This window comes from Hoplias malabaricus, chromosome 5, assembly GCF_029633855.1.
Source record: "Hoplias malabaricus isolate fHopMal1 chromosome 5, fHopMal1.hap1, whole genome shotgun sequence".
Lineage (NCBI taxonomy): Eukaryota > Metazoa > Chordata > Actinopteri > Characiformes > Erythrinidae > Hoplias > Hoplias malabaricus.
The window spans coordinates 41,871,046-41,887,960 of NC_089804.1; the positions used below are offsets into that span (position 1 = coordinate 41,871,046).

The window sequence follows — 16,915 nt, forward strand, 5'->3', positions numbered from 1 at the left end:
GACGGAGAGCAAAAGGCTACTGTGGCATGCGAGCCAGTGATCTGTGAAGAAACAGGCACACGGCTGCTAAGAGCTCCCTTGTGATTTGAGTGACCTAGACTTTTATAAATAAAGGTTAATAAAGGATAAACATTGCAAATGTTATATTTTATGGAGGTTATTTAAACCTAATATCGTTATCATGCTTACACCTCTCAGTTATTTAAATGACTCATCTGAAATCTAGAGTATTAATAAGACGGGTGGTCCTGTGGGGGTCCTGTGGGGGTCGTGACCATTGAAGAGCAGGTGGAAATGGGGATAAGAAAGTATGCAGAGAAACAGAAGGACTACAGCCTGTAATTATAGAACTATAGAGTGCTCCTGTGTGGTCAGTGGAGCTGTATACTCAAGGTGTTCACTGTATATTCCAAAACCCTATGTTTGGCATTGTACATCATAAACTCAGACTCATCTACAGCTGCTTCAGAGTGTCCATTTTCATTTAATGTTCTGGCCACAATGGGTGCAACTTCAGACCCTGAATGTATTAATAATAAGGGGAGGAGCCTACACTTCCCTATGCTAATATTCCACTTCATTTCTAGACTCAGGAGACGATGAATTGAAACAATGACTTCCTCATTATCATCAGTGTCCAAAAGACATGGGATTTTTAGGTTTCTGCTGCATCCTCTTCCTCCTTTCTGTAATTTGCACATTCCAACAATCCTCTCAGGAATTCCTGTATTTGTGAGGCCCCAACGCAGCTAAATATACCCACCTCCCACCCTTCCTCTATCCCACAAAGACCGAAGAAAGTGCAGCCCATTAGAACAATGGGGTGGATGAAGTACAATTGTCCTTTTTCTGAGCTTTTAAAGTGCCTTTCAAGTGAAAGTACTGAGGGTATAGGAGCTTGGGAGAAAGCCAGGGAAAGAGCTGAGAGGAAATAAATAAGGCAGGAAGCTCAGCTAGCATCAGCTCCCCCTGCTGGCAAAGCTACTTTCAGCAGCACTGTAGATCAACCATTTCAACAGGAGCCAGCTACTGCTGACAGATTTAGACGTTCGTGTTCATTTTTCTTTTTTACATCTCACACCTTGAACAGGTTTTGACTTTGGTTGTGGTAACAAAGTATTCATATTAAACACTTTACTGTATTTGTTGAAAGGTAAAGAAAAGCTTGAAACTACACGGATGGGAAGCCACCAGATCAGCCTGTGGCTCCCCGGGGAAGCAGTGGAACTACATTCTCTTGTGATTGAACCCCATCCAATACGTTTAGGATGAACTGGAGTGGTGTTTGTGGTCAAGAATGTATTCTTCAAAATCATTACTATTCCTTACTAATGTTCTTATGGCAGAATGCCATCAAATCCTCAAAGAAATGTTCCAATATCTTTTGTGAAGCCTTTGCTGACGTGAGACAAATTCCAAACAATTCACTTCATTTCAAAGAAACGTCGACTGAGCAGATACACAACCTGCTCCATTCTTTAATCGGATTCTGCTTGGATTTTAAGGCTAAACGTAGTCAGCTGTTTGACTCAGTGTTTGAAATCATGCTTTAGAAAATAAAATAAAATAAAAAAATGTAGTGTACAGATTGGATTCATCTTTGAGGGAGTAACAGCAGCAGGGAAAAGTGGTTCAAGAAAGAAAAAGCCATGATGCCGCAGGCAGCAAGCTGTTACTTCACTGACAGAATGTGTTCATAGTCACACACACACACACACACACACACACACACACACACACACACACACCTTAGATAGTCTCTTATCTGGAGTGTCTATACAGAGTACTATGCAAAATTCTTAGGCAGTAATGAAAATACTTTATATCAGCTCTTCTGGGTAATCAATATGTAACGTTATAATATTAACAGCTAAGTGCATACGGCACACAAGAAGGTTTATATGATATTGATTAACCAGCTGACATGTTTATGGCAACAGATTTAATGTGAACACGATAGCATTGAGCCACAAGAACATAAGATCTCATTCTGATGTGGGAATGATCAGTTCTGGATCACTCCTTAACTCAATGCTAGGGTGACTTTTTGCCCCTGAAGCTGTTAGTTGGCACTGAACATGTTGATATTAGTGCGGCATGGTGCAGCAGGTAGTGTCCCTGTCTGTGAGGAGTGTGGTGTGTTCTCTCTGTGTCTGTGTGGGTTTCCTCCGGATGACTGTCTGTGAGGAGTGTGGTGTGTTCTCTCTGTGTCTGCGTGGGTTTCCTCCGGATGACTGTCTGTGAGGAGTGTGGTGTGTTCTCTCTGTGTCTGCGTGGGTTTCCTCCGGGTGACTGTCTGTGAGGAGTGTGGTGTGTTCTCTCTGTGTCTGTGTGGGTTTCCTCCGGGTGACTGTCTGTGAGGAGTGTGGTGTGTTCTCTCTGTGTCTGCGTGGGTTTCCTCCGGGTGACTGTCTGTGAGGAGTGTGGTGTGTTCTCTCTGTGTCTGCGTGGGTTTCCTCCAGGTGCTCCGGTTTCCTCCCACAGTCCAAAAACACACGTTGGTAGGTGGATTGGAGACTCAAAAGTGTCTGTAGGTGTGAGTGTGTGTGTGAATATTTGAGTGTGTGTTGCCTTGTGAAGGATTGGCGCCCCCTCCAGGGTGTGTTCCTGCCTTGCGCCCAGTGATTCCGGGTAGGCTCTAGACCCACCGCTGCCCTGAACTGGATAAGGGTCACAGATAATGTGCAGCTGAGTAAAATAAATATAATAGATGTCTGAAAAAATTAACTAATACAAATACCAGCATATGATGCAAAATGAATGGTGTGATGTAAGCATTAGAGTGTGTGTGTGAATCAGTGGATGGGAGGGAACAAGGATAGAATTCTGGTTAGGGATGTGTGTGGGTGAATGTGTGAGTACTGAGCTACTTGCCTTAAACATCTCTCCCACTTACTGTATCTTGTGTCACACTGGGAGCTGACCCAGATCTGACACACACACACACACACACACACACACACACACACACACACACATAGAGAAGTGTACCACCTGACACTGACGAGTCTTATCAGTGAAGGACAAGCATGTTATGATATACTCAGGCTTTTCATGTTTGTTTTGTGAGGTTGTCACACGCTGATCCGTGTAAATGGGTCATAACCTGCAACACGCTTCTGTCTCTTGAAATATAAGCTGCCACTTACGGGACCCCAATCCACAGGGGCCCTGTCTACATCTTTATTGTTAATATTTTTATTCCTTATTTTATTCCAGTGTAAACAGTATTAATTTTTGGATGCACACTTTTACACATCTTTTTTTTCCTGAGCGACTTGCTTTAGTTTTTAAAGAAACCCAAAATGGACACTTTTTCACACGTCCAAAGTTTCATCTCGGAATGTGGTCGCAGGTCACGCATCTCGGAATCCAACTTCCAAACACATTCAGAGATGTAGAGGTCTGGGCTCTGGGGCAGATTTCCCTTGCTTTGACAACACTAGCAGTTATTTTACTTGTAAATGCTCCTTTTTTTTGTAACAGCATCTTGACATCTCCATCTCAAAGGATCTGTGTTCATTTGTCTTTTAAGAGCAGAACAATAAACACAAACACCTCTGAATATTTCTTCAAACCTGTGAAATGTGTTTAATCATTTTCCTTTCTTATGCAAGACGATTGTTTTTCTATCTATTTGAGCTGCTCATATTTCTCCTGATAAAGGACAAACTTTATTTGCCTTATTTTGGAAATTGAACAAATAAAGAGTAGTGTCTCTTTTGCAAAATACTTTTGTTCTATAGTTGACTATTGTTTAATTTTGTTTACATTAGTAGCAGTTCATTCATTCATTCACGGTCTGTAGCCTTTATCCAGTTCAGGGCAGCGGTGGGTCCGGAGCTCACCTGGAATCACTGGGAATCACAAGGCGGAAACACACCCTGCACAGGGCTTAGTAGCAGTGTTCTATTTCCTATAATACATATGAATGAAGACATTTTTTTCACTCTTGCAGACAAAAAACATTACTGGGTATATCATGTTCAGAGTCAGTCCTGTTACAGTACATTTGTCTCTTGCACAAGACTCCTGAACCATCACGGCCTGTGTCATTTCCTCTGCCTTGCACCATCGTTCTATCTTATCAACATCATTTCCCAAAACGTTCATATTAACATCCACTATCAACGATCGCTCCCTAAGAGCCAAGTTCCTCCGTCAGTTGAACTTTCACTGTCATGTTTGTTTGATCTCTGCAGTGAGAGACATCAAAGATAATCTGGATTTCCTGTTCATGCACAAAGACCAAGCAACTGCAAAACATGTTAACAGTCGACAGTAGCTAAATCTGCGGGTCAGATTCTGTCACTGAGTGTAGTTTTACTGAGATAACAACTGATGTATCCATGCTCCACCCTGGAGTGTATTTGTGCAACTCATGGGACAAACAAACACTCGAAAAAAAGAGAAAAGAGAGAAAAGCCTGTTTTAACATTCTACTGATTTCTAAAAAAATGTTCTAGTGCAGTTTTTCAAAACACAATCACGATTCCACTTTGATGTGGGGACCACTGTTTGTTTACTCCAGGATGTGTTTATCCTATTGCTGCTGAGTGATAATTATTTTTAAATTTATTAATCACACACTTTGCTGGACTTAGTCATGAATTGCATGGTCACTTCTTAATGGATATTTAAATGTAAAATAAACAAATCAATGTAAAATCAGAAGGACTGGCGCCCCCTCCAGGGTGTATTCCAGCCTTGCGCCCAATGATTCCAGGTAGGCTCTGGACCCACCGCGACCCTGAACTGGATAAGGGTTACAGATAATGAACAAATCAATGCAAGATCAACACAATGTAATTACTATTACTAATGGAAAGTCTATTCATTTAAAAATATGATCAAAACAATAAAGTTAAATCGCTAGTACTTCCTTGTACTTTTGAGAGGGAGATGTATATTGTGTGTGTGTTTGTGTGTATGAGAAATAGACGGAGAGAGAGAGAGAGAGAGAGAGAGAGAGAGAGAGAGAGAGAGAGAGAGAATATTTAATACACACCTCAACAGTAGCGATACTGTGTTTACATGGCTAAATATATTAATGCGTTATATTCCCATATGTGTTAATGCATTCGTTTTGACAGCACTTATTTAAACTACTAATACTAATACTCCACCTTCCATAGAAAAAGATAGAATGATAAAAGATTTCATATGGAAATTCATAGTGTTGTTGCTTTTAGTTGCACTGCAATGCCATCGTATTATTATCGGATTATTATATTTTGTTGGTATTTTCTAGTTATTAGCAACCACCTGAAATACCATAATAGCTGCCAAAGCAATTATCTGGAATTCCTCAGCAAATAATAAATAAATAGAACAGACAACACTTGGGATATAAAAGCTACCACATGAGGAACAACACATTAGCATCCACCAGCACCATGAATCAGCTGAAATACTTGAGCAACCAATTACCAAAAACAGGTCTCCCTCGTAACCTAGTAACTGTCGGTAATGCCTTAGCAATCCCTGAGAACCACTAAAAGCTGCACAGTCATTCTGCAGTTTCTCTTAGAAATAGACTTCTCCCGTGTAAAATGCTATTGATATATTTATTAATTGATTAACTCAAAAACACAAGTAGAAAAAGACAAAGGCTTTGCGTGTTGATGTTTTTGCAATTCATCTTTAAAGATTCTCACACTGCTGTTAGTCACACACTAACACACCAATATGCAGGTCACTCAAGTGTGGAGTATTCATCCCAAGATCAAACTAAAGCCTAGTTTCAGTGTCAATTTATAACTCTGAATGACGACTGTTACAAAGCGACCTAAAACCATCCCAATAGTGTGTTAGAAGAAGATACAGGATATATTTATACGATCCATCCTGTTTCTGAACTGACTCAGCAGACTATTTATAAAATAAACTGTGGAGAAAAAAGTAATAAAGATTAAGATCACTGACCTGTACGAGGCTCCTCAAGGACATTTAACAAAAACTCTTCCCCTATCCTCACATGCCCTTCGTTGTTTGAGGTCATTAACTGAATAGACGTTCCTCAAATCAAAAGCCAAATACTTGTTTCATTGTAAAACTTAAAAGTCTGCATTGCTAGAGCTGCTGGTGTAAGTGAAGAGTACAAAGTACATCTGTGGCAGGATCAGCCCAAATATCAGATCGCAGCTCAACTTTGCATGAGCACAGGGTGAAGAGGCCCCTGTATGTAATCGGACAGCATTGGTATCATCAGCGATAGTCAGGGAGACCACGGCTTCTCCGGCTGATTAGGAAACACAATGCCCTCAGTGTCAGTCTTGGGCCTTGGGGAAGATACTCGAACCTTTTACAGTTGATAGCGTGCTGTTCTCGAATGAACTTAAACTGATGTATGCTCTGTAAATTCTAATGTGTTGGTTGATAAACCTCTAAGCTGAAGAGGATACACACTGGTTTATGAAGCTTTGGGAGAAGAGAAGACTAACTCAGACGTATACGGATCAGAAACACTCTGCATGAATTAATCTGTACAATGCACAATGAATCTAACACACTGTGCTTATCAGCTCTCAGTCAATATACACCACTAGCTTCAGCAACAAGAACCAGATTCATGTTTTCAGGGCATGCTTGAGAAAATATTTCCGAAAACAAAATGCTGAAGAGTAGAAGCACAGCACGGCATTCAGCAGGTTGCGTTACTAAAAGTTACTCAGAAAGATGTAACCCAGTTTAAAATAGGTTACATGTGGCTTGAAAGTTACACAGGTGTTTACAGCAACATTTGAAACAATACAAATAATTTTTAGATATACTTCTAACCTGAATATTAATAGCTGTACATGTATTTGTATTCATTCTAAAGCTATGTGGTATGTTTACTGACCAATGCCTGTTTTAGCCAATGTTCTTTGCTGCCTAAGACTGTTGCACAACCATGTACACTACCACAGACATTGGTAAATCTACCAACACATTTACACAGCAAGAAAAGCAAGAAATGATGAAACAAGATCTGACAGAGGCTTCTAGAAGGACAAAACCCTTCACATACTAGATCCCAATCACATTCTCGGTGCTGCTAATACACTGTAATGCTGTGGCTCTCAGCTACAATGTCAGACATGATCTGTCACTAGGCTGAGGAACTGAGTTACTGGGCAGAGGCACATCTATGTCAGCGGAAGCGGTGAAACCATGGCTCACTTCCTATTGCTTCTATGGACTCATTAATCTCAAAATATTTCATGCTGTGTCCTTATCTAAGATGTTTCAGGGAAAGCAAATCTGAAGGCATTGTCTACAATAGTGCTATAATCTTGTTAAGCATCTGTTGAATTATCAGGTTTATGAAGGTAGACGACTGAGGCTACAAAGCTAATGTTTTTCAAAAGTCAGGGACGCTTCTGACTGCATACCTCCTCTTATCAGTTCATTTAAGAGATGATGATATGGACAGCCATCACCTGGAGGTAGATTACTGAAAGGTAAAGCTTTAGGCTAAAGAAGTTAGCACTAGTGAGATTCCACTCCAAACTAGATTCCTGTGTTTACTCTGTGTTGACTTTTGTTACTGAAAAAAAACAAAAACCAAACATATTAAATCATTCATTCATTATCCGTAACCTTTATCTAGTTCAGGGTCGCGGTGGGTCCAAAGCCATCCTGGAATCATTGGGCGCAAGGCAGGAATACACCACACTCCTCTCAGACAGTCACCCGGAGCGGGACTCGAACCCACAACCTCCAGGACCCTGGAGCTGTGACAGAGACAGTACCTGCTGTTTGCTATTTTGCTCCTCATATATTATAATTATATGTTTTATTTCTATATTTATATATAGCTTTTACTTGTATATATTTATCCAGCCCTATATATCTGAACATCTGTTGACTGAGCAACTGGTAGCTTATGGAGCTAATTTGTAGTCAGTCAAAGCCATTCTCTCCCTCTCTTCTTTTTCTGCAGATATAGATGTATGACCATGCTGCAGTGTAGAGATGACGGCACTCATCCTGCCCCCTACCTAACTCCCTATCCACCCTCAACACACACACCCACGCACACATCCCACACACACCGACTCCTGTTACTGGGTCAAGTGTTGAGTGGGAGAAGCTTTCTCTCTCTCTCTGCAGCCGTACATTTCACAGCCCTGTGCACATGCAAAGCCCAATCATCTGCATGCCTGCGTAAACAAAGTAGATCTGTAGCAGCCCCAAAGCAAGGAGCTGTACCACATACAAGATGCTACCCCACCATACACGCACATCAGCACAGCCGGATGACATCAATTCATGATCACACACCCCACACTTACACCATTACGATGGAGCCTTTCATCATGTTGTAAGAGCTAATAGCACTAAACATGGTGTATGCTAATTGATGTACAGCCACTTTACTCTGCAGTCTACAGGGTGGAAAAAAGCATGATTTGGGTTATCAATTTTGAGGGACACAGAAGTGGTATTTCCAGAGCTTAACACATCATCAAAACATGTAGCTGCAAAAGAGTTTGACGAGGGTAGTTAAGAGAGAGAGCGAGACCGAGAGAGAGAGAAGCAGATGGACAGAAAGGAACACCTGTGAGTCGAGTGTCCAGTAGGCTACTTTGCATAAACTGCCATTAGAGTGTGAAATGAAGTTGGGTTTTGGAGTTGGAGGACGATCCTGTGGCTTCCTCCCCCAGATTTTAACACTAAGAAAACAGGCAATGTGATTTGCACAATTACTCCAAACGTAGTCAGTCATGGAAGGTAAGTGTGTGTATCTTTAGCTTTGCACTGGATATATGAGGCTAACAGAACCTCACAACTCATCTATAATCACTGTGCAAACTGCACGTCTAAACCATCACATGCTTTCCTTCAACGCCATCAAATCATCTCAAGGAAATTGGGATTGGTGGTTTCTGACAGGGTTTGACAAAACAGCAGTGATAATGGAGTCATCAGTATTGTCAGATAATGGCTTTAAAAAACAAAAACGCTAAACAAAGTGGATAAGCCGTTACAGACAATGACAGACAAGAATGAATGAATGTGTGAATGAATAATATTTAAAACCACCATTGGAAGAGAATGCTTAGGCATTGCAGAGCTGTTACATCCACACTTGATTTAATTTATATAAATGCACACACTGAAATATATACGTTCGATTCTTAATATTGCTCCATGTAGATTTTGCCCTTTTAAGTATCAGCACTGGTAGATATGTATAATAAAATAACAGACACTGACATCGACCTATAATATTCGTATTGGTGTATCATTGCTTTATCACATTATCGGTACATTAAAAACCATGTTGTAGAAATAAAGAAAATAAAAAACAGTGCTAAGCAGTAAAATGTGTGTCCTTGGTTTTCATTTTTTAGCCAAGCGTCCCACCTGATCAGCTACATTTGGAGTAAAAGAAAAAATGGTACATATATATCGCCTAGCGCAACTGAATTCTCTTGAATCTGCCACAAAGACAACTGTGGACCGAACCCTTTGAGTACAGCACTCTTTATTTTAGCATAACATTTTAGATGTGAAACACCACATGAAACTGGCTTGTAACTCACTCACGTAAATACTCCACTAACATTTTGGAACTGTTCCACAAGGGGATGCTTTTGTACTGATAGATAGACAGATAGACAGATAGACAGATAGATAGATAGATAGATAGATAGATAGATAGATAGATAGACAGATAGACAGATAGACAGATAGATAGATAGATAGATACTTTATTGATCCCCAGGGGAAATTCAAATGACGCTTTGTACACTTATACATATTCATATTATACACACTGAGGAATGCTCAGCACCTGGCCGACTCCACCTCTTGATAAGGGCCTGATGAAGCTAAAGACCATGCTCCAGGTGGAGGCGCCTGGTTAATAGTATGGATAAGTCTGTTTGTTCTACACAATGGCTGGTATTTAAACAGTAATCAGCTTCAATTATATTTGACAAGAAATGAGGCGCCAAGGTTCAATTTGTTCAAAGAATGCACCAGCTCCTCTGCCTTTTATGAAGGGGTTATATATTTGAATATAATAGAAAGCACTTATTCACATGTTTCCAGACATACAGCATGTGTCCAATAGTTTGTGGGCACCTCAGCTGACCCAGATGTAACTAATAGAAGGAGATGGTGCCCAATGTTAAGTATTGGGTATAGGGATATGAACTCAGCGCAGTGGAGATGTATGCCCTGGAGGGATGGACCTCCATAAAACCGTCAGAGGTGAATGGGAGCAGTGAATGTGAGGGACAGGTTCTAAAATAATACCTTTAATTTTAAAAACATCTCTGTGCGAACAGGTGTCTACGAACATTTGGCCACATACAGCTCCACATGCCATCAGCAAATCGGAAAGCATAGTACATAGTAAAACCTCTTCCAGCCACATTTCCCTGAGGCAGCACGGTGAAAACATGATGTGTACGAGGCAAATAAAAAAGTATTAAAAATGCAATCTGTTCTCGAATGCTTTTCTTGGAAAAAGTTAGGAATAAAAGCATAAAAAAAGGCAGGACACAACTCAGAGGGTAGCTTAAGTCACCAGGTCTTTAAGAAAAACTATCAAGGCACTTAGTAGCGACGTCTCTATCCTGGCAACGAGACAGACCACCACATCCTGGCAACGAAAACAGCACAAAACCCACATCCTGGTAACCCAATCAATCTTAATTTTCCCTGTTCTGACGGTTAAAACAGCAGAACTGTTCTCCTGCCTGATGCACAGCCACGTGTGTACAATCATCTCACAACAAAAACCCGTCTTCTTGGAAACTTAAAACTATGACCATCAGGTGCCCTCAATTGGTCAGCCACAGATGGCAAAGGGAGAGAGGGTATGAATAATTTATAGTGTGAATACAGCTCTTTCCACACCTGACACTGTGGAGACAGAGGTGAACTTGGTGAGTTCAGGTGAAGGGGAAGAATTTCCAACCTCTAGATAGATATAAATGTAATGAAAATGTAACGATTATCAAGGCACAAAGTTATCAGTATAATCACGCTGTTGGTAAAATGTGCTGAAACGTTCAAAAAGTACTTTACACAAATCATTTCACATTTTATATTAGACAACAAATATTAGCAGCACTATATAGACTCATTTAAACAAATGTTTCAACAAAACTAGACCTAATTAAACAATACATTCTGCATTCTTGTTGTTTTCTGTTTGCTGAATATAAACTGAAAAGGTCACGTGAGATTAAGATGGTAATCACTGTATTAGGTTTTGTTTAACAGGTAATAAGTTTCCTACACAGACGAAACTGAGGTCTTTTTTATTTATTTCAAACAGCTCCTGGAGCACAAAGGCTGGCGCTTGAATGGTTTAAGGTGGAACTTAATGTTGGCTGCTGAATATTCTCAAGCACAGTTTAAGGTAGGAAGTGTCTCAGTACTTTGTTCTTAGCGCTTAAGGTGGAACAGAGCACTGCACCATTTAAGGTAGAAAAGAGCACTGCACCATTTAATGTGAAACAGAGCACTGCCACATTTAAGGTGAAACAGAGCACTGGCACATTTAAGGTGGAACAGAGCACTGCCACATTTAAGGTGAAACAGAGCACTGCCACATTTAAGGTGAAACAGAGCACTGCCACATTTAAGGAGGAAGAGAGCACTGCCACATTTAAGGTGGAACAGAGCACTGCCACATTTAAGGTAGAAAAGAGCACTGCCACATTTAAGGTGAAACAGAGCACTGCCACATTTAAGGAGGAAGAGAGCACTGCCACATTTAAGGTGGAACAGAGCACTGCCACATTTAATGTGGAACAGAGCACTGCCACATTTAAGGTGGAACAGAGCACTGCCACATTTAATGTGGAAGAGAGTGCTGCAAAAGTTAAGATGGAACAGAGCACTGCACCATTTAATGTGGAAGGGAGTGCTGCAACATTTAAGGTGGAACAGAGCACTGCCAAAATTTAATGTGGAAGGGAGTGCTGCAACATTTAAGGTGGAACAGAGCACTGCACCATTTAATGCGGAAGGGAGTGCTGCAACATTTAATGTGGAACAGAGCACTGCCACATTTAAGGTGGAACAGAGCACTGCCACATTTAAGGTGGAAGGGAGTGCTGCAAAAGTTAAGATGGAACAGAACACTGCACAATTTAAGGTGGAAGGGAGTGCTGCAACATTTAACGTGGAACAGAACACTGCATCATTTCATGTGGAAGGGAACACCACAAGATTTAAGATTAAAAAAAAAAGGCAAGAGCATAAACAGTTTTCATTTCTCTAGTCTCTCTTGAGACATTTTCAGTCTCTCCCAATCTCACCTCCCCATTCTGATTTAACATGTTAGGTTTCCCCTGACACAAAATAAACCCACGTCACGTACTGGGCCAGCGGGAGTAGGTTTCGGAGACTGTTACTAACTTTGGTTGATGAGGTTTTAAAACTGTAGGAATTTAAATAGAAAAAATAATTTTTACCATGATCTACCATGATATCTGGAGGTTTCACATCTACTTCTAGATTTGCAAAATGGTGTGCTACTCTGAATGTACAGAAAAAGCAAATTGATGTTCTGAAACAATTTGAACTTCCTTCCAGTCATAAAACACTTCATTACAGCTGGCTCCTCAAAACCAGACGAATCTTGTCCTAAGAAGACTTGTAATTGAGTTTCTTAATGTCCAAATAGTTTTGGAAAATTCTTATAATTAGTTAATTGACTATGGACCAACTATGGACTTAGATTTTCTCCCCAACTAATGATCTGATATGTACCTTCTTGGCAAAGGTTCCTGCCATTTTTAATAATACATCTAATAAGATAAGAAACAAAAATGAGTGAGTCTTTCAAGCCCTCAGTTGATCTCAGTTGGGTTTCCCTTTATAAATATGGGTCTGATTTGGACTTGAAGTGAGTATTGTTCGACAGGCCATCATTATGAGCAGAACCCAAGCTTTACGAAACCCCACGGCCTTCACGCTGGGAGGGACTGGGGTCATTCTACAGCAAGTAGCAGTCATTTCCTTCCTTCACTGCTCTAAAGATGCAGGGGTGTGTTTTCTGCTTTGTTCTGCAAGGGAGAGAAGGTGTCTCGAAGGTCAAGATATACAGTTATTGAGCTCCAAGCACATCGGCATTGTAGAGTGATATATAGGATTCGCTTTGGGTGCGCGCTGTTCATCTCACTGTGGTGACTCCGGACAATAAATTAATGTAGACTTTAATTAATTTAAGTACACTTTTATAAATCAAGGTGCCAAAATTTAATTTAAATTGGAAATTTAAAATTCACAGTTAAATGTTGTCAAATATAGTGAATTTATTCATATAGTATATTTTGTCCCTCTGTTTTTAGAACTATGACACTCTTGGTGAAAGGCTACACATTGGGCTGCTAGTGAGCAATTAGGGATGTAAGGGGAGGAGTAAAAACCCCATGTTGTGAAAACCATAGCCATCTTTCTCCAAAGGTGAACAGGCTGATATAAAATCTGGCTTAAGAAAACCCCATAAAGAGCACGTTATCTTAACGCCCACCCAAACTGTTTGCCAATCTCCCACACAGCACCAGCTCAAAGCCAAGCCAGACAACTATAAACGTGTCCCTTCAAATTATTAATATATAAATCATACATTTCAAAAACAGGAAAATTAAGAAAATGAGCGTAGCTTGAGGTGGAATAAAATGGCTGACCATTGAAGTGGTGTATACACTGGAAGACACTGCAAAGCAGTTGCTATGACAGTCTATTTAACACAGGAGGAGGAAGAATTGGAGGGAAAAAACCTCCTCTTCACTCCCACTGACGTTACTGTTCAACTCTCATTTGATCAAAACAGAATGTTTTCTCACGGTAAACTTTCCGCTACGTAGACTTTCCATCACATAAACATCACAAAAAGTATCTGATTACTACTTGTTACATCTAAAATTATACTTATTAGGAGAATAAAATACTAAATACACAAATGTGTGTAAAAAGATGTCAGCCAAGATGGAGCACCTTGAGAAACTTCAAACTTGTACACAACCTCATTTCCGCACTACACACACACACACATACACACACACACACACACACACACACACACACACACACACACACACACATGCGATCAAGAAGTAGCACTTCTCATTTTTCAGTGAGGACAACACATGCATTTTACATCCCCTGTTCACCCTCTTCCTTGAACGTTTGCTGTTTCTCATGGTTACCTTAGCCCCTTGCTTGCCATGAGAGCGCCGGAAAAAGGAGGTCTTGGCTGTGAAGAATGTGAAGTCGTCGCTCTCTTCGTCCAGGCTGCAGTAGCCGCTGCTCATGCTGTTGCTGCCGGTCATTTGCGGGGCCGGGTCCAGGTTGGGCGGCTCCAGGGCCTCTGGGGGCCCCCGGCACCATTCCAGGTTCCAGGCAGCGGAGGAAGGGGAGGGCTCAGGTGAAGGACCAGAGCTTCCGGTCTGTTGCAGATGGAATGGATGTGGAAAGCTGAGGACTGGTTCCAGTAAGCTGAGCCGACCTGGCGTGCCTGTGCTTGTCCAGCTTGGGCCGACGGAGCGCGTGCTCTGAAACCGGTGTCATATGTCCAGTTCCTGAATTTGGCAGGTTCCAAGCCCACTGTCTTGGGCAAGGAGCGAAGAAAAGCGCAGCCCTTCTCTAAGATCTTTTCAGATCAGCGCTTGACCACTGTCTGAAGAAACCGGCAAAAAGGAAGAGGAAGATGATATGTCCTTGCGAAATAGGTTTGCTGGTAAAAGGCACAGTACCCCGTGCAGCAGCTGGTACAATATCAAAGCTTCAAAGCTGCTGCTGAAAATGCAGCTGGTTCAGTGAATGCCCCTATAGAAGGGAAAGCAGGACAGAGGCACCTAGTGAAGCTACAGCAAATCGGGAGAGAAGCCGTGGAATCAACCTGCTTCTGCCTCTCAGAGCCAGATAGAGTAGAGCTGACGTATTACACCTCCCTCCCGCGTACACGCTTGCTCTCTCTCTCTCTCTCTCTCTCTCTCTCTCTCTACCATCTGTGGTTGAGTCTGCTATCTGCCTGCAAGCTCCTACAATCTCTCTCTCTCTCGCCGGCCCCTCCTCCCTCCCCTCTCTCTCTCTCTCTCTCTCTTCCTGCATGTAACTGCTCAACCATAGCCACTTCCTCTTAATGGAGGAGAGAGAAAGAGTGTGTATTTGTATGAGTGTGCAAGTGATAAACAAATGAGAAAGCGTGCCATTGATCCAATCCACATGCCGTCTGCATGCTGCATAGATGCTGCGTTACGTAGCACCCAATATGTACCGTGTTGAAGAAGACAGTACATTTGAACTGCAGTCGACGCATGGATCTGTAGCCATTACCACAACCAGCCCGATGAGTGCAAGCTTTGATCGCTCCTTCACTGGAGGACACTTCATTGTAATGAGCCTTTGAAAGCCACAGGTACAATTCAAAGAGTATGGCCCATTATTACATGCTCTATTAATAATTCATCTCACTGCTTTTCAGTTCTGGTGGTGATGGAAATGCACCTATCGCTTACATATATTCTGTTTCTAACACCGTAAACAGTGGGAATTAAAACATCTACACAAACCTTATCGATGTAAAAAAGAGTCTGCAGGTCATAGATTAGTGTGACCTCTGATCTCTCTTAATGCAAAACAGGGCTCATGGTTTTAACCTATAACCTTGACCTTGGAGAGTCGAGACCAGTTGATTGCAAAATAATGATAAAGCAAACACCTCTAAACAACAGTCTGGTTGTAGACCCCTCCAGCAAGGTTCAGGGATCTGTGGAGCATTGGAATACATTTGTCAGTAAACATTATAACCCTGACAGGAGAGCAATCTTCTCATTAGCTTTTAGGATTGATGCTCCTCAGACGCCTGAGGCACCAGCGCATTGAACGGATTCATCGGTTAACTTCTTATTTCACCGCTATTCATATACAGACTTTGTCCAACAAGGAGACTATTCTTAGAAGAATTCCCTCCCCTAAAAACAGTGAGAGATAACCTCTTTGAATAGTGGGGGAGGTTGGAAGTGACATTCAGTTTCCTCTGTTAGAGCTTTATTCAATTCTCATTGAGTGGAGGGTTAATGCTTCGGAGACAGGCCACTTTTCTTGTGTTTTCTGCCAATGCAGCAGTAAAGGCCCCCAGAGCGCTGAGATGAATGACAAATGCATCCATAAATGCTGATGACTGAATTGGTGCATGGGAGTCGCTGCAGATAAAAAAGCCATCGCTATGAGCGTACAGAAAATTACCTGAAGCCAAGGCCTTGCGTTGCATTATCATAATCGATGAGGTGGTCGACAGGCAGAAGATGGAGGAGATGAAGATTGCTCTCCTGGGGGTTTGGCTATTGACTTGACCAAAAAGCCATTCCTCCCTTTCTCAGGGTAGCATCGACTGAGTCTGATCATGAAATGGTAGGGGGCCTCTATGTAGACTGCTAGGGGAAAAAAAGTAGTCGATAGTATGAAAGAATGGGCTGAATTGAAGTACAATTACCCTGCCATAGGAAAGCATTCGAACTATGAGGGCATGGGCTTGGATGGATAATGGTGCCCTAGCTAAAGTGGATGTACTGCCAAGTTTTATCTGAAGAATCCTAGATGCACATCCGGACACTCATTTATCTTGGTCAGAAATGGGATTCGAATTGGGCTCTGAGAAATGCTCGATACTCAAGTGGGTATGGACAGCACTGTGAGCCATAGCCAGAAATCAATTCCATAAAGAGGAGAGTGGCTAACATAGAATCCCCAATCCAAGAGATGTACAGCAAAACGCTACAGACCTCACCGATATAACACCTCCTCTACAACAAGAAGTATGTAATTAAAAGGTGGTCCAGAAAAGAATAAAATCCTTCCTAGAAACTTTGTTTAAACTCTCCTGACTCTCTCTGAGATTGTTTTGAAATGTTTAGAGGAGCCAGGCAGCTGGAACGAATCCCTGGGGAGGATTTTT

At 41.6% G+C, this 16,915-nt stretch overlaps 1 protein-coding gene across 2 annotated transcripts in view; it reads right to left on the reverse strand.

The window, feature by feature from the left end:
- rassf5 (Ras association domain family member 5) overlaps positions 1-16,915 on the reverse strand; it is a 69,352-nt gene that overhangs the window by 11,771 nt on the left and 40,666 nt on the right. Inside the window, exon 1 of one of the 2 annotated variants that reach the window (XM_066672774.1) lies at positions 14,166-14,897. The exons of the other annotated variant lie outside the window; for it this stretch is intronic. Within the exon in view, the coding sequence (XP_066528871.1) occupies positions 14,166-14,288 (123 nt within the window). The 5' untranslated portion in view covers positions 14,289-14,897. Of the gene's footprint in view, positions 1-14,165; positions 14,898-16,915 lie in introns of those variants that run through there. 2 annotated transcript variants of the gene reach the window in all.